General features: G+C 49.5%; 1 protein-coding gene across 1 annotated transcript in view; it reads right to left on the bottom strand.

Annotated features, from left to right (window-relative positions):
- Positions 1-20,406, bottom strand: part of DNAH1 (dynein axonemal heavy chain 1) — a 68,431-nt gene extending 48,025 nt beyond the window's left edge. The window contains exons 1-10 of the mRNA XM_047095847.1: positions 20,071-20,406; positions 18,968-19,040; positions 17,622-17,796; positions 16,842-16,998; positions 15,761-15,893; positions 13,243-13,404; positions 12,403-12,655; positions 2,655-2,812; positions 1,680-1,891; positions 766-1,064 (exon numbers count right to left, since the gene is read on the bottom strand). Of these exons, the coding sequence (XP_046951803.1) occupies positions 766-1,064; positions 1,680-1,891; positions 2,655-2,812; positions 12,403-12,655; positions 13,243-13,404; positions 15,761-15,893; positions 16,842-16,998; positions 17,622-17,796; positions 18,968-19,040; positions 20,071-20,406 (1,958 nt within the window). The remainder of the gene's footprint in view (positions 1-765; positions 1,065-1,679; positions 1,892-2,654; positions 2,813-12,402; positions 12,656-13,242; positions 13,405-15,760; positions 15,894-16,841; positions 16,999-17,621; positions 17,797-18,967; positions 19,041-20,070) is intronic.
- Positions 20,407-20,617: the final 211 nt, after the last annotated feature.

Below are 20,617 nucleotides of genomic sequence, written 5' to 3'. Positions count from 1 at the left end.
TGTCATCTCCCTCATCTAGACAATGGTAGGAGACTTGGTCTCATTTGTCTTCTGCCTCACTTGTCCCCACAAATCCAGAGCATCGTTTAATCAGATTATAACTCCCCTCTGGTGGCCGCTAACCACACTTAGAATAAATCTAGCCCCGGACCATGACCCAAGGAGGCTCTGTGATCTGGCCTGCCACTGCAACTTCTCCCACGCCATCCTGACCGGCCCTCCCTGCTCCAGCTATAGCTCTAGCCTTTCCTTCCTCGACCGCCCCGAGTTCTTCCTCCCCCTCCGAGCCTCTGGTCCCTCTACCGGCGCCCCTCCTTAGCATCTCTGCAGCCAGTTTCCTCACAGTCTCAGGTCTTCATTCAGATGACCCTGAACCCCTGGCAAATTCCCCTGCCCCACCCAGGGTCTGTCACACCCCCTGCCAAGATCGGCCATGACCAGCTACTGATTCATTTGTTTGCAGTCTGTCCCCCGTGAGAGTAGGAGTCATACGTCTCTTATTCCCCTAGAACCCCACCTGGTTCATGGCAAGTACTCAAAGAGTAACTGCCGACTGAGAAAATGAAGGTCACCAGAGACATGCAAGCTGGAGCTGGTGGGACATTCCCTGGCCACCAGGGCAGGGGCCAGGCTCTCCTTGCCATCTGAGACCTGGCAGTGCTGGGCACCCTCATCTTGGCTGCCCTCCTCCCCCCACCCTGCACCAGCCTGGCCCCTGGGGCCTAGCAAGGAGTGGCGGTGGGGTCACCAGGCACCTCCCCCAACCTGTAGGGGCTGTTGATGAAGTCCTCGCCCCAGACCATGTCGTCAGCGCAGTCAAGCACGCTGCAGCAAGCGTCGCTGATGAACTGCGAGAAGCTGGCCAGTGAGTCCTGCACCAGGAAACGCAGCGTGTCCTGCAGCATGTACTTGATCAGCTCCATCAGCTTGCGCAACTTCGACATGAGGTACACCTCCCAGTTGGTTTCGTAGAGGTTATACCAGCCCTTGCTCATGTCACGCAAGCTGCTACGCATGGCCACCTTGAGCGTGCTGATCCAGCTGTCCTTTAGGAACATCTGCACCTGGAGTGGCCATGGGTGGCATCAGGCGGCCGCCCCAGGAACGTGCTGCCCACAGCTACGTGCACCACTGTGCTGGGGCGGTCCCAGGACCCAGATGACCACAGAAGGATTTCCCCCCACCCCTACCAACCAGCACCCTCCTGTGACCCTGGGGACCAGGGATGCTCTGGGGGAAGGGGAAAGGGGACAGCAGAAACAGGACTTTTCCTCCAGCTAAGAAAGAGACAGAGACTGAGACACAGGAAACGAGCAGAGAAAGAGAGACACAGAATGAAACAGAGAAGGGGAGCTTTTCTCTGGACCACCTGGTGATGATCCCCCACAAGCCTGTACCCTTCTTCCCTCACACCCCAATTCTTAGGGGGTATGTGGGGTTCCTGCTCTCCTTTCCAACACAAGGGGTCTGCTTCAGAGGCCACCAGGGTTGGCTGGAAAGTGACTACCTTGGGCTTCCTTTCTTCTCTGGGATGAGCCATCTTCCTGGGAGCACCACCCCCCATCCTCCCACAAGGTCTAGGTTTTAAAGAGAACAAGAGCCCACAGCCTCACCACTAGCCAGTCAGCTCCAAGGCTCTGGCCTGTGTGCAGCCCTCTATGCCCTTGATGACCACGCACCTGAGAGAAGGTCTGTGACTGAATCTGCTCAAACTCTTCCAGGCGGCTGTACTTGGAGAGGTTTGAGTGGAACAGGGACATGGCAGTCACCTTGTTGCACTCAGCCCGCACCTTGCTGAGGGCCGTGATAACCTCCAGCCGTGTAAGCAGGGACACAAAGGTAAAATCCTCTTTCTGCTCCCGGAAGGGGTACTTGGGAACACTCACCAGCCCTGCAGGGATGGCGGTAGAGGGCCAGTGTCAGATTGGCCTGGGACAACATCAGGGGTGTTGATGGAGAGATGCAACTCCCGTCTCCTCCCACAGAGACACCCACGTCCCCAGAACCCCTCTTTTCCCAAGACCTTCCAGAGTGGCCCTACAGCGTCGCAATGAGCTGCCCACTCTGGGCGAGTAAATGAATCCTCTCCAGTCCCCTCTGGGTCACTGACCCCTTTGAAGTGCAGGAGAGTCACAGACCATCTCCCCCTTCACTCCCACCCATGCTGCAACATAACCCAGCACCAAGCGAAGGAGATGTGGGCACCAGGACCCTTGAAGTGCCGACCACCCATGCACTGCCCCAGCTTCCTGGGCATTTCACAGGAATGAAATTCACGGGCATCAGGGAACTCAAAGAAAGGAAGACTTGGGGGAACTAGTGTCCTACTCTGAGACTCAGTCTGCCACAAGTCAAATGGGGCTGTAGCAATGCCACCTGCTCCTGCTACTGGAGGAAGGGCGGGCAGTATGTTCCTCAGTCAGACCATCAGAGCCCTTTCATCCATTTCTCAACAGTTGCTGTCCTAGTACACATTTACCTGGCTCCTTCAGCCCTGCTCACACTACTGGTTTTTAAAGGAGTCTTCATTGACCCCCACCCCGACCCTAGCCCTCCAGGCAGCTGGAGAAGAAACACAGTGGGTGCTGTGAAGGGAGGGCAGGAGGGCTGTGGCCAGCGGGGTGGCCATGGGGTCTTTGTCCAACGCCCCTCACCTTGCCTGGGCACCTTCTCCTCCTCCTTCTTAGGCAGGGTCACGTAGGAGAACATGTCAGGCTTGGAGGAGACAATCTGGTCAAAGTTGATTTTGTTCATGCTGCGCTCATAGTCCAGGTTCACTTCTCTGGAGAGATTGCTGAGGTGCTCCAGAACGCTGCCAATGGAGAGGGGGGACAGGGATGTCAGGGGGCTCCATATACCCTGTCACCCCCACGCTGTGGACTGGCTGGGGCCCACTCTCCTCTAGCGTTAACCTGTGAGCATGAGTTTGGGGTTTCCCTTCCGGATTCATGAGCACACCTCCCACCTGGCCCCCGGCCACTAACCTCCATCACCCTTGTCCCCTCCCTCTTTCATGCCACCCCCTCTTCCCCATCACATCAGTTCAAGTCTGCCTGTTTTGCTTCTCACTTCTCAATGTCATCCTGACAAGGCACCCTCCCTGCCTGGTCCCCTCACTTTCACCCCTGCCCATTCCAATCCACTCCCCACAAAACTCAAGTATAAGCACCTCCTTCTCTGGCTAAAAATCCATCCTGGGTCCCTGGGTCCCTGGGTCCCTACATCCTAGGATAAAGCCAAACCTCTTCCTGAGCTCCAAGAGGCGCTCCAGCCCCTCCTTGTTCTCCTCTCTGGTCACCCCACCCCAGCCACAGGCAGCGCTGAGCTCTCACCTCATAGCCTTTGCATACACTGTTTCCTCTGGTGGCCACACCCTGGTTGACCCACTCCTACTTCTGCCTGACCAGCCCAGGCTCCCCGCTTAGGGTTTCTATCTAAGACAAGCCTTGCCCCCTCTGGATGAGGGCAGCCTCATTTGTGCCCCCAACTTGCCTCCCCAGTCCTAATGCTCCTGACCCCCTAAGGGCATTTCTTTCATTCATTCACTGTTGTTCCCTCAGTCAGTATCCTGTTCTCCCCTTACTTTTTCCAGGACTCAACTCAAATGTTACCACCCCAGCGAGGCCTTCTCTGACCATCTAATGTAAAGGAGCCCCTCCATGATATCTCTGTTCCCTTGTCTTTCCTGGTCTCCACAGTACCTATCAAAACCCTGAATCACCTCATTTTCTTATTGTGTGTCTTCCTGGCCAGACTGAGAGCCCAGGAGGGCAGGCCCTTCATGGGGTGCGTTCACTGCTGCGCCCCTGTGCCTGGCACAAGAGAGACACTTGCCACACACATGGCTGCCTGCCTGACATCCACTTCCTCCTAATTGGACCTGACTGCTGCTCTAGAACTCTCTCCTCTCTCACTTGACTTCGAGGAAGATGACAAGTCTGGGTTAGCTCTGGGTTATCTCACCTGTCTAAGCCGGTCATGGTGGAGCTCAACCTGCTAATTGGCTTAGGAGTGGGAATGTGACTCAGTTATAATCAACAACTGACGCCGAGCTGTAAAATCAAGCCCCCTTGTCCCATCTTCCTCAAGACAAATTCTGGGGTATTGTTCATGCTCCAGAGTTCCCTGTGAGATCAGAGGCAGTACTTCTCCTAAAATCACATCTCTACCCAGCTGCTTCCTCCATTACATCCTGTGGCCTTCACTCCCTTAGAGATGTCTCCTGAGAGGACTTCATCAAGAAATCAATTGTATAAGAATCCCTCAAACCGGCTCTGCTTCAAGGGAATCCAATCTATGGCAGGACTCAGTGGACTCTGGACTTTGTGCTTCTGAAACTGCTGCTGCCATCCCGCCTGGGGATGAAGCCAGCACACCCTGGAGACAGCCCCAGCACACTAAGCTGGCACATCCTGCACCCAGTTCCTAGTTACAGGCAAAACAGTGGATTCTCCTACTGTCTAGGCCAATCTGAGCCCAGCATATTTGTTATGAAAGCCAAACACACTGCCAATGATACAAACTCAAGAAATGGAATTCTGGACCACCAAGGTAATGGTGGCTACGTCAATTCCAATTTCCCATCATGCTCTAAAAAAAAAAAAAAAGGAAAGAAGGGGGAAAAAAAGAAAAGGACAAATAACGCTCCCTAAACCCTCACCTTTAGCATAAGCAGAATAAAGAAAATGCCCAAACTTCACATTATCTTTAGAAGAATAATCATCTGTTCCCAGTGAGCTACTACTCACCCTCCCGCTGCCAGCCTGCCTGGAAAACGAAGGCTATCTGAAAAAAACTGTGCAGAAGAGGGGAGCAGTGGGAGCCCTAAGCTTGGTCTAAGATCCTACCAGCAAGACAGAAAGTCCACCCCAACTGCAAGAACACTGACCGAGTTCTGGAGAATCAGAGCACTTAGGACAAGGAAGGGGCCTCTGTGCTTGCATTCAAGGTAAGATTTTTCTTCTAAAGTTTCTTTATTTATTTTGAGGCGGGGAGAGGGGTAGAGACAAGCAGTCTCTGCGCTGTCAGCGCACAACCCGAATGACAGCGCACAACCTGACATGGGGCTCGGTCCCACGAATCCTGAGGTCGTGACCTGAGCCAAAATCGAGAGTCAGACGCTTAACCAACTAAACCACCCTACTAGAGAACTATCCCACCAAAAACATTATGTCCAAATGATTGCAGGAGGGAATAACCAGATAGCCTCAATACACCAAAAATTGCTCCAGAGTATGGAAAATGAAGGAAAACATCAATATTCTTCTTATGAAGCAAGCCCCAAATCCCCTGCTTTCTAATTTAACTTGTTAATATCTGTTTTTGTCAAGTTTTAATGGTATCCTTCAACTCCCTTCATGTTCCTTTATAACAATCTTGACTTCAATCTACTTTCCTCATTCCTTTATCCTCCCATTTTTAGTTGCTTCAAACCTGATACAGTATGAAAAAAATTATAGGCCAACATCCCTTCCATCAATGCAAAAGTTCTAGAAAGCATGCTAACCAATAGAACCCAACAATACCATATTTTAAAAAAATGATACGCCATGGCCAGATGGGATTTATTAAAGGAATACAAGATTGTTTCAATATTAGGAAATCAATTAATATAATATACAATGTTAATAGATCTAAGGAGAAAAACTATATGATTATCTCCATAAGTATTATTATTATTATTATTATTATTACATATATATTTTTTTTTTGAGAGAGAGAGAGAGAGACAGAGCATGAACAGGGGAGGGGAAGAGAGAGACACAGAATCTGAAGCAGGCTCCAGGCTCCGAGCTGTTAGCACAGAGTCCGATGCAGGGCTTAAACCCATGAACAATGAGATTATGACCTGAGCCGAAGTCAGACACTTAACCAAATGAGCCACCCAGGCATCCCTCTCCATAGGTACTTTTAAAGGCTGTGATAAACACTTAAGAAAATAGAAGTTTCAATGGATACATTAAATAAAGTCCCAAAGCTAGCATTTTCTTTTTTTTCTTTTTTTTTAATGTTTATTTTTTGAGAGAGAGAGAGAGAATGAGAGCAGGGCAGGGACAGAGACAGAGAGAGACCAAGATAGAGAGAGACAGAGGATCCAAAGCAGGCTCTGCACTGAGAGCAGAAAGCCCAGTGCAAGTCTTGAACTCACAAACTGAGAGGTCATGACCTGAGCCAAAGTCAGAGGCTTAACCGACTGAGCCACCCAGGCACCCCTAAAGTTAGAATTTTCTTAAGGGGGAAACTTACTAGAGGTACCTCCACTAATATTAGGAACAGGTAGGGATGCCTATCATCTCCGCTACTATTCAATATTGTACTGGAAGTATTAGAAAATGCAATTAAACAAGAGAAAGTGATTAGAGGAATAAGAACTGGAGAAGAAAAAGTAAAACTCTGTTTACAGGTAATGTATACTTAGAAAGTCCTGGAGAGGGGTGCCTGGGACGCTCAGCCAGTTAAGTGCCCAACTCTTGATTTCAGTTCAGGTCATGATCTCACAGTTTTGTGAGTTCAGGCCCTGAGTTCAAGCCCCATGTTGGGCTCTTCACTGACAGTGCGGAACTTGCTTGGGATTCTCTGTCTCCCTCTCTCTCTGTCCCTCCTCTGCTCGTGCTCTCTCTATCTAAATAAGCAAACTTAAGAAAAAAGAAAAATATAAGAAAACCCTGGAGAATCAATAATAAAACACATTCAAACAATTTAGTAAGGATTGTTTGTAACAGGATATAAAATTAGCCTACAAAAATCAGTAGGAGCAATAGTAGAGAAGATCCCATTTATAATAGCAACAAAGAAGACAAAATAATAAGAAATATGCAAAACCTATATGAGAAAAATGTAAAGCATTCCTGAAAGACACAAAAGTAGTCTTTTTTTTTTTTTTTTGAGAGAGAGCACGCGCATGAGTGTGGGAGAGGGGTAGAGGGAGAGAGAGAATCTTAAACAGTCTCCACACTCAGCATAGAGCCCAACACAGGGCTTGATCCCACAATGCTGATATCATGACCTGAGCTGAAATCAAGAGTCGGACACTCAACCAACTGAACCACCCAGGTGCTCCCAAAAGTAGTCTTGAACAAATGAATGAACATTCTTTGTTCTTGGATAGGACAGTTCAAGAATATAATGAAACCCCACCAAAAATACTAAGTGTTTCTAAACTGGACCTAGAGGATTTGATACAAGGCTCATGGGAAAATAAGCATGCAAATTCCGATCAAAATCCCAACAACATTTTTTGCAAAAATAGAAAAATCCATCCTAAAATTCATATGGAATCTCAAGGGACCCAAATAGCCAAACGATCTTAAAAAAGAACAAAGTGGGAAGACTCACACTTCCTGATTTCAAAACTTACTGTAAAGCTGCAGTAATCAAAACAGTATACTGCTGGCATAAAGACATATAGACCAAAGGAATAGAATAAATAGTTCTGAAATAACTTCTGGAATATATATGGGTCAAATGATTTTTTACAGGGGTGACAAGACCATTTAATGGGGAAAAGAACAGTCTTTTCCACACATTGTGCTGAGAAAACTGGATATCCACATGCAAAAGAAGAAAGTTGGACTCTTATGTAATACCATATACAAAAATTAACTCAAAATGGATCAAAACTCTAATGTAAGAGCTAAAACTATAAAACTCTTAGAACACATCGGGAAAAGCTTCATGATACTGGACTTGGCAATGATCTCCTGGCTATGACAAAGGGAACAAAAGAAAAAAAGACGAATCAGAATTCATCAAAATGAAAAGCCTTGTGTCCTGGTAACATAAAGGACACGATCGACAGAATAAAAAGGCAAACCATGAAATGGGAGAAAGTATCACATATCTGATAAGGGATTGGTATCCAGAATATATAGACAACTCATAACACTCAACAACAAAAACCAAACAACTAGATTCAGATATGGGCAAAGATTGTTAATAGACATTTCTCCAAAGAAGGATCTACAAATGGCCAATAAACACATGAAAAGATGCCAACATCACTAATTGTTAGAGAAATGCAAAATAAAACCAAAATGGAATACCACTTCACATCCATTTGGATGACTATTATACAGAGAAAACAACAAGAAAAGAAACGTTGGGTGAGGATGTGAAGAAATCCGAACTTTTGTGCCCTGCTGGTGAGAATATAAAACAGTGCAGCTGCTAAGGCAGCTGGATGATGGTGTCCCAAAAATTAAAAATAGGGCTTTGCAAATACTGCTGACGCCACCAAGAGCTGCCCTGTGCCACCCCGTCACGGTCAACTCCATGATGGTCTTCGACATTTGCCATCAACCATGAGCCCTTGGGCCACGTATCCTTTGAGCCATTTGCAAAGTTCCAAATATAGCCCAAAACTTTTGTGCTCTGAGGACTGGCGCAAAATGGATTTGCTTATAAAGGTTCCTGCTTTCACAGAATTATTCCAGGGTTTATACACCAGGGTGGTGGCTTCACATGTCATAACACCACTGGTAGCGAGTCCATCTAGAGGGAGAAACCTGATGATGAGAATTTCATCCTGAAGCACACAGATCCTGGTGTCTCATCCACGGCAATTGCTGGACCCAACACAAACAGTTCCCAGTTTTTCATTCACACTACCAAGACTGAATGTTTGGGTGGCAAGAATGTGACCTTTGGCAAGGTGAGACAGGGCATAAATACCATGGAAACCAAGGAGTGCTTTGGGTCCAGGGATGGCAAGACCGGCAAGAAGCTCACCATTGCCAAGTGTGGACAACCCTAATAAATTTGACGTGTGCTTTCTCTTAACTGCAAGACTGTTCCTTCTCCCATATGCTCATAATAGCCTATAATCAGTGCTCTCACTGCAGCTCTTTGGTTCCGTGTTTTCCTTACCCCCCTTCAAATCTAGTTAGATTGCAGAGTTAACATTATGATTATGAAATAACTAAACAACAGCAACAAATAGAATTATCATATGGATAGCTAGTCCACTTCTGGGTATACACCCACAAGAACTGAAGGTAGGGATACAAGGAGAGATTTGTACACCTATACTCGCATTATGCACAAGAACCAAAAGATGGAAGCAGCCCAAGTGCCCATCAACAGATGAAAGGATACCTAACATGCAGTACGTGCAAACAATGGAACATTAAAAGGAATTTTTTTCCTTTGAATGGAAAGAGATTCCGACGCACACTACAACGCGATGAACCGAGAAGACACTGTGCTCAGTGAAATAAGCCAGACACAAAAGGTCAAATCCTGTACGATTCACAGAGACAGAAGGTAGAACGGTGGTTGCCAGGGACTGGAGGGCAACGGGAATAGGGAGTTACTGTTTAACGAGTACAGAGTTTCGCAAAGTTCTGTGGATGGATGGTGGTGATAGTTGCACAACAATGTGAATGCACTTAATTTCACTGATCTGCACACTTAAAAATGGTTAAAATGGTAATTTTTACATTATGTCTATTTTGCCCTAGTTTTAAGAAATAACCAGTTAAAACAAACAAATAAAACATGCCAGAATAGCCAAGAAAACACTGAAAGGGCAAAGCTACAAAAGTGGGGGCTGGTCCTACAAGACATTAAAAATACTGTAAAACATCCATAATTAAACTACAGTCCAACTGCACAAATAGACAAATGGGACAGTGGAAGAGAGCAGAAAGTCCAAAAATAGACCTGACTGCATCTGAAAATCACTGTATGAAAAAGGTAGCATCTTGAATCACTGGGACACAGATGGAGGTTTTAATAAATGCTGATGGGTGTTTAATAAACCACTTAATAAATGCTGGTCATTTAGAAAAAGATAAAATTGGATCCATACCACATACCATACATAAGGATGGGCTCCTGGGTGGCTCAGTTGGCTAAGAGTTCAACTCTTGATTTTGGCTCAGGTCATGATCTCACATTCATGAGACAGAGCTCTGTAGCAGTTCTGGGCTGAAAGCTTGGAGCTTGCTTGGGATTTTCTCTCTCTCTCTCTCTCTCTCTCTCTCTGCCCCTCCCCCACTATTGCTCACATGCTCTCTCTCTCTCTCTCTCTCTCTCAAAAATAAATAAATAAACATTAAAAAATAAGGATGGAACAAGGATATGAAACCATGCAAGTACTAGAAGAAACCCTCACGGTGGGGAAAGGCCATCTAACTGTGACTCAAAATCCAGATGTAATAGAAGAGATGATTAACAACATTGATTAGATAAATATTTTACAAGTTATATTACAAAAATTACCACAAGCAAAGTCAAAATACAACTGACAAACCAGGAGAAAATATTTACAACATACATCACAGATGAAGGATATCCCTAATATAGAAAGAACTCAAAATCAGAGGGAGGAAAAAGCCCAAAAGCCTGAGAGAAAAAAATGGGCAAAAGACATGAATAGACGAGTCACAAAAATATGTAAAAGGTGCCCTCAATCACATGAAAAGATGGAAAACACGTATGGCCTCACATATAACACTTCAGACCGATTTACCTTACTTATCTTCCAGACTGGCAGAAAATCACACAGCATGACAACAGACTCTTGGCAAGGCTGTGGGGGGAATGGCGCTCACACACTGCTGGCAGGTAAGCGAGATGGCACAACGCTTGCGGAGGGAAATTTGGCAACAGCTGAAAAACTACATCTGCTCTTATCTTTTGACCTAGCGATCCTGCTTCTCGCAATTTACCCTGAAGCTATCCCCGGGACAATATGAACATATAAATGCACAGGGTTTTTCACTGCAGTACTGTTTGTAATCGCAAACGGTCAGAAATGACCTAAATGCGTATATATTAGAGAATGCTTGAGTGAATGATGGTACAGGGCACATTCACACAATAGACTACTATGCAGCCATAAAAAAGGGATGAAGGAAATCTCAGTGAACTAGTAGGGATTGATGTCCAGGATGTATGTAAGTGAGAAAGGCAAAGGACAAAAGGATATCTATAGTGTGCTGCCCTTCAAGTAAGAAGGAATGGCGTATAAGAAAATATACATGCTTGGGGGCGCCTGGGTGGCTCAGTCGGTTAAGTGTCCGACTTTGGCTCAGGTCACGATCTCACGGTCCGTGAGTTCGAGCCCCGCGTCGGGCTCTGGACTGATGGCTCAGAGCCTGGAGCCTGCTTCTGATTCTGTGTCTCCCTCTCTCTCTGCCCCTCCCCCGTTCATGCTCTCTCTCTGTCTCAAAAATAAATAAAAATTTAAAAAAAATTAAAAAAAAAAAAAAGAAAATATACATGCTCATTTGTACAAGAAGAAATACAGAAAGGATAAGCCAGAAGCTAGTGCTACTGGTTACCTATGGGCATGTGGTGGGGACAGGGTGGACAGGGGAAGATGTGGCTAGGATAGAATGAATGGGGGTGGAGAGTGACAGATCCGAGGATACCTTTATGAATACTACATATCAGTGAGAGAAACAGATACATAGAATATATACATTATATACATAAAACAAATGGACCACCACCACATTGTATTTCATCAAATAAACATATCCCACTGAAGGGGGTGGAGAACTAAACCAAGTCGCTTGAATATAGCGACATTAATACTAAATGCCCCAGGGTAAAGAGACAAAGAACACTGTATCAAAGTCTACTTAGTAAGGTTTTTCTTCCAAAGAGTATGAATTAGCAGTTTGAAATTACTTTCTGTATATTCTAGGACTGAGCAAATAAATATACTATGAACAATGGGAGCTAGTTTTCTTCTGGAGAAAGAAGTAAGAAATATGTATAAGTGAGAGTGAGCCATGTGGTGTTGGGGTCAATTTGAAGGTATCATTAGGAATCCATGGTTTTTAACAGACAGAAAGAATTAGACATGGGTGTGTGTGTGTGGGGGGGGGTGTAATATGCAATTTAATGCAATTTAATGCAATGTAATATAATAATAGTATAACATAGTATAATAATATATATATTTCCCAGATTTGTCTGGCCTAAGAGCCTCACAGCAATGATTTCCCAGTAGCAATGAGCATATCTAACACCCAGATCTTGGTTTCTAAACTCCCCCACTGAAAGGAACCAGGGGTTCTTGGAGAAATAGCTGATTTCAGGGCTGGGTCTGGAGAAGTACAAGATGAGCCCAGCACTTCTTGCTATGCCCCAAATTAAAGACACACTCAAAGAACGATAGGAATATATCAGCTTGAGGAGGCTCTCTCTGGCCAAATCTGGGACAATTTGGGCACCAAAATAAAAAATAGTAGTAACAGGTTCTGTCCCTTTGAATAAGAATCCATGAGTTGATACTGATAATGAGAGATCTGGAGATGAAAAAGACGTGACTTGGGGCCAAGAAGTCCACAGTGCAGTGGGCAACGTGGCCCACAGGTGAGCATGGAGGGAGCATTGCCCCCTGGGCTCCTGGAGGAAGTGGGCATAACGAAGGGTCTGGTGGAGACTCACGAGGGCCCTTTGCGCATCCGGGGTGTGCTCATGGCCCACTGCTTGATCTTGCTCAGGCTCTGCTCATTGATGAGCTGGTGGCCCTCAGAGGGCATGCAGTCCACGTACAGATTGTATAGCAGCAGAGCCTCTGTGTTCTTGCGCAGGGCGTTGGCCTGGACCACACGCTGCGTGAACACGCGTGGGTCCTCAGCACAGAAGAGAAGCTGGATCCGAGGCACCCAGTACTGGCAGGCGAGGAGGGGGTGCCTTCCTGGGGCCAGGTGGGAGAGAAAAGGGAACACACAACACAGTCAGACTCTCTAGGCTGGAACACTGGGTTCTAGCCTGACTCTGCTACTGATGCATGGTGGCCCTGCACAAGTGGGTTCTCTCTTCTGACACCCTGTCACATCTGCAGAATGGGTATGACAACATTCCTCTCCCTGCCCACCTCACAGTTGGCCATGGATGGATGTGAAAGTGCTTTTTAAACCATAAAGATCTGTGCACAGACAAACAGTCACACAGGGGCGGCTGCTGAAGTGCCCACTCCTCACTGCCACACTCAAGGTAAACATCACTAACTGATGGGCCTTGGATGCCTTCTCTGCATCATGTTTCAAGTGGTACCGTCAGCTGCTCAGGGCAGGCATACCCAATAATGGCCATTTGCCCTTCCTGGGGTCTCTCTCTGAATGATGGGTCCTCTGGTTTTCACTGGCCAGGGGACAGACAGTCACAGGACATACAGAGCAAGGAAGAATTCAGGCCTGAGGTGGCTGTGCCATGGGTGGGGGGGTGGCCTCAGTCATGGTCCTGAGTGGGGGGTATGCATGGGGTGGGGCAGAGAGCCTGTACCTTCAGCGGTGACCCCTCCATTCAGAATGGGCTTCCCCGTCTCATCTCGCACCAAGCCGTTCTCATCTGTCTTGTGTACCAGGTACAGCTTCTTCTCCTTGTCATAGTCCAGGACGCCGACATCGCACCATTCATACTTCAGCTTCCGACTTTTGGGGTCCTCTGAAACAGGAGGGGAACCCACCAGTGCTCTCTGCTGTAGGGTGGGTAGGGGACTTTGTGTGGGCAGCAGGCGCTGGGAACGAGTCTCAGTGGCCACTGGTCTGGCCTCCCTCCCACCAGGATGACCCCTTCTAGCTCCAGCAAAGCAGCGATTCTGCTTCCCTCCAGCTGAGCTGGCCTCTGGGGAACCCCTGGTGGCAGGAGGAGCCAGAAGGACCAGACCCCTCTGTCTCTGTGCTCTGCATGACCCCATCAGGATAGACAGAGACACAGGCCAGCAGAGCTAGAATGGGAGGCAGGAAAGCCCCAGGCACACAGAGACCTGGTGAGGATGTAGTTGTGAAGCTCATCATGTCTGAACTGGACCCCTTCAAAGTGACCAAGACCAGAGCGAACCCCTTCCCATGGGCTGCATGTGGCAGTTGAACCCTTAGGCCCCTTATATCAGGACAGGTCAGGTCAAGGTAAAAGATTGCTGCCCTGCAGTGGCCCCAAAATGGGCCTCAGGGCCTGTTGGTCAGGATGGGCCTTCCACTCACTTCCTGGACTGCAAGCCTTTGCACTGCTTCTCTAGCTCATCTCCTGCCACCACCTACCCTTTTCTTTCTCCAGCCATACTGCATGTCTGGCTATTACTGTGACTTTGGAGCTTACTCCTGCCTCAGGGACTTTGCATTGGCTATGCTCTCTGACTGGAACAGTCTTTGCTCAGGTCACCTCATTGATGGTTTGTTCCGTGCTCAAATGGCTTCCCCTCCACGAAGCATCTCTGCTTCAAAGAGTGCCTTTGCCCCAGGCACCCTCTGACTTGTTAGCCCATTTGTGTCCCTCACAGAGCCTGAAGTCATACTATGTATGCATCCAGTCCTGGTTCTGGTCAGCCTCCTCACACCTTTTAAGGCAGAAGTGCCTTAAAATAAGCTGATGGGTTCTACAGCCTGGGTTGAGGAAGAACAGCTGGAACTCCAAGGAATTGCTAACGTGCTGGCTGGATGCTATATGCTTCTCTTTGGAAAATGCTCTTTGGAAAATGCTGACCTGTCTTGGCTCAACTTAGAGAAGATGATGTCACAAGAAGGCACCAGCAGAAAACCAGAGGTCTCTGGCAGAAATGCTCCCTGCCAGCCCCCCTCCCACCAGTGCCACTGCCCAAGGCCAGGGCCCACATGAAGGAGGGCAAACAGAAGCACTTCCGGGAGGCTGGTACTTGGTACATTTAAAGTTAATGCAGCCCCCCCCCCCCACCTTCTGGTTTTATTGCCAGGAATTGGAGATCTGGGAACAATTGAGTTAAATTATTTTTGTAATTAAGTTCAAAGTAAAGGGAACATTCTGGGCTTCTTGTCTAGTTCAGAGAAATTGATTCCAGCATTAACATGTTTTTAAATCGAAACATAAACTTACAGCCTGCTCAATGGACTTACTGTGGGGCCCCCTGGAGGCTGAGAAGTCTTAAAACCAACCAGCATGGCTCTCAATCCTGGGCAGAGCCCATGGGGGGTGGGGGGGGGCACTCCCCGTCCCAAAGTGGCATGTCCACCACGGGGCAGGCAGCAGAGCAGCCCTCAGCCCTGCACAGAGGGGCAGCCAACTCCAACCTCCAACTTCATAACCCAGATCTTCCTCAGATGCTCACTCAGAGGCAGCCAAGGAAGGTCAACCTGGCTCAGTTCCCTACAGCAGCAAACACAGCCCCAGGGCAGATGTGGGGCCAAAGGAGGGACAGACACAGACAAAGCAGAAATACAGCTCATCTGTGGGACATCAGTGCAGGTATGTGTGTTGGGGGCAGGGAGAGATAGTGGCTGTGAATGGGTGATGGGAGGTGTGTGAGTATGTGTGGTGAAAACGTGTGTGATGTGGGGGATGGTGTGTGAGTATGATGGTAAGTGTGCTTGTGAATGTGTGTTTGCAAGCAGGTGTGTAAGCATGAGAATGTGTGTTGTCCATGCAGAGGTGCAAGTTGAGAGGCCATAGGTAAAGCTAGAGCAATGGTGATTTCTAGGTGGCAGGAAGGAAGGCTTGAATTGTGCCCCTTGTACACATTTGAACATTTCCAACAAGCTTGCATATTTTTTATTACCAATAAATCAAAGATTTTTTTAAACACTAGACACCATCCAGCAGTCCCTTCCCCAACCCTCCCACAATGTCATCCCTGGTCCTTGTATTTTTTGACTCTATATGGCCAGCCCCTTAGTCTGTATCCCAGCTGGGAGGCCTCAAAAGGTGGGAGCCCTCCCCTCCCACAGCTGCCAGCCCCTAGGGCAGCCCAGAAGTCAATGGTTGGGCTGCTTGCCAGACAGGGATGGTACAGACCAGGATCCTGCCCCCCACCCATGCCGGCCCTGCTCACCATGACCTAGGATGTCATCAGTGGGCAGGAGGGCTTTTCCAGGGACAGGTTTCCTGTCCTGAGACCCTGGCTCCAAGCCCATGTTGATCCACTCACTGGGAGTCCGGCAATCAAACTCCTCATTGTCAAATACCTGGAAGAAATGGGCAGAGGTCAGGAGGAGGCAGCTCTCCCCTAGAGGGGCCAAATGGGTTGGGTGTGGCAGAAGATGAGGGTGCCTAAGTAAGTCTTCTTCAGATGCAGAAGCTACAGACTGAGGGCCATGGGGCTGAGTGTCTCCCCCACTATTCACAGGGGCCTGTGGGGTCTGGCTCTGTGAAACCCTGGATCCCCACCCAACCGGGCAACCCTGATGCAAGCAGAGGGGTATTTGGGGACTCAGAGCAGGATATGAGCTCTCTCTCCCACTGCCCAAGGATCATCCAGCTCAGGCCCAAGGGAAGAGGTGGACCTTGGATTTTTCTGAGCATTCCACCTACATGCAGAAATGAAGGAGATTCAGGGTAGTCAGGAGGCCACCCTTAGTAGGGTGATGTGGATTCAGCTCTGCCTCCCCACAGGGACTGCCAAGCAAGACATACTCAGGGTCAGGGAGAGGAAGGGCAGGGAGGCTAGTGAAAGCTAGAGCAGACTATGCTCCCTCTTTCTCCTCCTTGGACCCAGTTTCCCCATCGGCATCCCAAAGGAGCTACAATGAGGCCCTCCTCCACCTCAGTTCCCCCCATCTCAGTGAGTCCAGGAGCAGTGGTCAGGGAGCTCCATATACTACTCCACAGTCCAACTGGGCTGCTTCTGGTGCCTCAAGGTTGGGAGCTGGGGGGACAGAGATTGCATACACAGGTTCCCCAGGCTCCCAAGCAAAAAGCAGAGTCAGCATCTCAGGGGTTCTGGGGCCCCTTCTGTCCCAGCCTAGGATGATCAAAACCCCTGGCGGGAAGGTCCAATTATGCTTGACGAGTGAGTGCTTATGATTCCCACAGATCCCCTTTCGGGTCTGATCTCTCGGCCGGGGTCCTGTACCCCTCCCACCCACCCTTCCCCCCATTGCTGACCATCAGCTTGCTATGGAAACTAGGCTCACCTTCAGTGGGAGATAGATGGGAAAGAGCGGGTCATGGCCCTGCTCAATGGTCTGGGGGTGGTGGGGGTCTGGGTGCCTGGGCATGAGCTTGTCAGAGTCGATGCCCTCATGAGCCAGTAACTGCTCGATGTCCAGACTCAGGTACAGCCGCTTCCTCCTGGCCGAGGGGGGACAAGGGAATCTCATGACAGCTCAGCTCATCTGAGGTGGCTTCATGGATGCCAGCAAGGGTCCACAGGGTCGTGGTGGATAGGAGTGTGGCCCAGGGATGCCTCCAGGGCCCCCCACCCCTCTGGAATTCATCAGGAAGTAGTGTGGTAGCTGGGGCTGATGTCTTGAGCCCCGGCTGCCCTGTGTCTGTCTGGTAGTTCCACTACATTGACCTAAATACCACCCTCCCCAATCCTACAGCAAGGAAAGCAGTTTGTTCCTATAAAGAAACCAAAGGGTGAGGCGCCTGGGTGGCTCAGTCAGTTAAGCATCTGACTCTTGATTTCAGCTCAGGTCATGATCTCATGGTTTGCGAGTTCAAGCCCTCTGCACCGACAGCAGGGAGCCTGCTTGGGATTGTCTCTCTGTGTGTCTCTCAAAATAAATAAATAAAACTTAAAACAAAAACAAAAAAGAAAGCAAAGGGCTACAAGATTTGCACACAGGCCCATTTTAGTAACCTCTGCCATGAAGACGGTCACCTAGTAGCCTGCTGTCCCTCGCTCCTTGACTTGGGTGGATGCCACCCCCCCAAAGGAATGGGCCCTCCCACTGCCAACCTGGCCATACCTCTCAATCTCGATCTTTCGGGGGCACTGGCCTGGCAGCACCAGGAAAGGCACCTGCACCTTGGGCTTGTAGGCCTGCAGTGGGAAGTCAGTCTGGGTGAGCACCCGGGTGGTGGACTCGAAGCGCTGCTGTTCCAAATGTTCCTCGAAGCCTTCAGGAATCTCAAAACTTCTGACTGCAGGCAGAGGCACAGGCAGGAGTGTCAGGGGCTCAGGCCAGAGCCCAATACGCCCCCAAGACAAAGCGCTAGGTACTGGGTATGAGCGCCCTGGGGCAAGGGAAGCTCAGAGCTTGCCTGTGGCTGGCAGTGGAGACAAGAAGCCAGATTTGGCACCAGGCACCCAAGGGAGGGCAAGTCTGGAGGGACAAGGGCCTCCAGAGGGTGTGTTTTGGTCTTGCTTTTCCTCATGTGGATGGGGATGCAGAGCCGCCGAGCATCCCACCCCACCCCACTGTGGATGGTAGGAGCACCCCACAACCCTTAGATCTGTACTCTGTAAGCATTTTCTGGGCCATAGATGTCTGTGAGACGGTACAGCCCAATAGACTGGATCCTCAGCTCACCACACAAATGCACATACATGTGATATTTCCTGAGCCACTTCTGGGGCTTCACAGACCCCATGAGGTCCGTGGGCACTGAGAGGACTAATGTGGGCAGTGTCAGCAAGGAGCCAGGCCTCTCCTGGGGCTGGGGAGGAGAGGCAGACAGCTGGGACCTCTGAGCCTGATCGAAGCGGGTATCCTGTCTGCCAGCCAGGTGGGAGGGCTCCCACCTGATTCCTCACTCAGGGCCCCACCCACCTTGCTGCTTCTCCTGGAGCCACCCTATTCTCCCCTCTGCCACCGGAGACTGCCCCACACTCTGCAGTCCTGCCCCAGTCCTTACAGGACTCAGCGCAGAGCCTGGGAGGAGAGTCCTCATTCAGCAGAGATCTTCTGGGCACTTTCCCATGCCAGGCCCTATTCTAGACACTGGGGTCCCAGCAGGGAAAACTCAGACACAGCCCTGGCCTTCTCCAAGTTCATGTTCCAGGGGAGGTAGAAAAGGTAATTTATACATGTGAAAACCCTAGTGTCCCCAGCTGGGCAGAGAACTGATGCCCTGGCCCTCAGCAGCCCCACCCACTGTGGTGCCCTTGTCACAGCTCAGCTAAGAGGAACATAAGGTGTGGTTCACTGAGCACTAACCATTAGCTTGGCCCTTGCAAAGCACCTTATATCTTGTTACCCCCATTTTATAGCTGAGGAAACTGAGATCCTGAGCCAAGAAGAAACAATCTAAGACCAGAGGTCTTGCTTCTAAATGGCACCCACTCATCCACCCTGCCCTTCTAGGCACTGACCTTTTGGAGTAAACTTGTCAAGGTCGGCCTGCCGCAGGAGATCTTGGTTCATGCAGGGACCACGGCATACTTCCTAAAACCAAATCCCAGAGCTCTAAGGGGGTATAAACATCCTGGGGACAGGCAGGACCTGGGAGGGACCACAAGGCCAAGTGTCGCCCCCAAGCCCACCAGGGAACACCCAAGGGCACGGGAATGGGGCAGAACAGTGAGTTTCCACAATTCCTCATTCAGAGGCCATAGTGGGCAACAAGCTCCAGCCACTTGGGACACCCCTGACCTCACCCCCTTCAGATCCTGCACAGCTCCCTCCTCACTCTAAGAACACTCCTGCTGTGTCTGGGAGCTGAGCCACTAGATGGAGGGACCACAAGTCCAGCAGGTGTCTCTGTGCATGTCTCCCCCACCAAGGGTGACTCTGGCACCCCCAGCATAGTGGGGATCCATGGATCTTTGCCCTAACCCTCTTGGCCTATCCTAGTTAGAACTTTCCTAAGGCTGTCCAGGACTACGGGGCTCTTTGAACTCTCCCCTGGTCATCACCTGTCTATACTCCCCCTACCCCAAGCCTCCATCTGTCCTCTCACATTCTCTCCTCCTTCTCTACACAGGCCATGGAGCTTGTCAGGGTTCCCAAGCCTCTGTACCTTCTGTTCCTCATGCCTGGAACACACCTCCTCCCAGCCACCCAGTAAACACATAGTATGCCACTTTGTCCAAGGACCCCCTCCCCAATCAGAGCTGGGGGACAATTCCCCCACCAAAGTCATTGTCCCATGACAACAGGGACACGGATGTCTTGTCCTCACTGTCACCAGTGCTCAGTCCAGGGCCTGTCACATAAGAGATATTCAGTAATGAATTGTTGAATGAATGGGCAAATGGATGGAGGGACAGATGGACAGATGATCAGAAGGATGGATGGGTGGGTGGATGGTGGGTGGATGGATGGATGGACAAATTATTAGACACAGATGGCTAGATGGATAAATGAACAAATGGACTGATGGCAAGATGGATGGGTGGAAGGAAGCAAGGAAGGAAGGGTGACTGGAACCCACAAGGAGGGTTTGGGCTTGGTAGGGGACAGCTACCACACTCACCCCCATTTGATCCAAGCTTCCAGGGCTGAGGATGTCAGAGTAGAACCCACGCTGCTTCATCAGGGGGTACTTCTTATCAGTGCCTGTCAGGGGCAACTTCCGGGGCTGCCCCAAGACTGAGAGTGTGGGTGGGGGCAGGGGTAAAGGCAGGGTATTGGCGTCAGGGCTTAGAGCCTTGGAGCCAAAATCTGGTCCCAGAAGAATCTTCCCCAGGTTATACTCTAGGTCTGCCTGGGTCCTCTTCAGGTTACACTCTTGGCCCGCAGGAGTACTGCTGCACTCTGGGCTCTGAGGGGTCCTTCCTGGGCTGTAGCCTTCTCTGTTAGGCTGCTCCATGCTGCTTCTTGAGGCGCTCCTAGGAGAAGATACTGGCATCACTGGGCCCTTGCTGGCTTCTGTTCAGCCCCCAGGGGCACCGGGACACAGGGATGCCTCATCTGCATCCTGCAACTGGCCACAGCTTGCCACACAGAGGGTGGAGAGGGAGGAAGTGGTCTCCTAATTTGGACAGACACAGACACGCAGTGCCAGGCAGGTCCCACCAGGA

Source organism: Lynx rufus, unplaced genomic scaffold, assembly GCF_022079265.1.
Source record: "Lynx rufus isolate CCGP_SWC_20201006 ecotype Redwood Valley unplaced genomic scaffold, mLynRuf1.p SCAF_4, whole genome shotgun sequence".
In the NCBI taxonomy this organism is placed as follows: domain Eukaryota; kingdom Metazoa; phylum Chordata; class Mammalia; order Carnivora; family Felidae; genus Lynx; species Lynx rufus.
The sequence above is the reverse complement of the archived record's forward strand: the minus strand, read 5'-3'. Positions and strand labels throughout refer to the sequence as shown.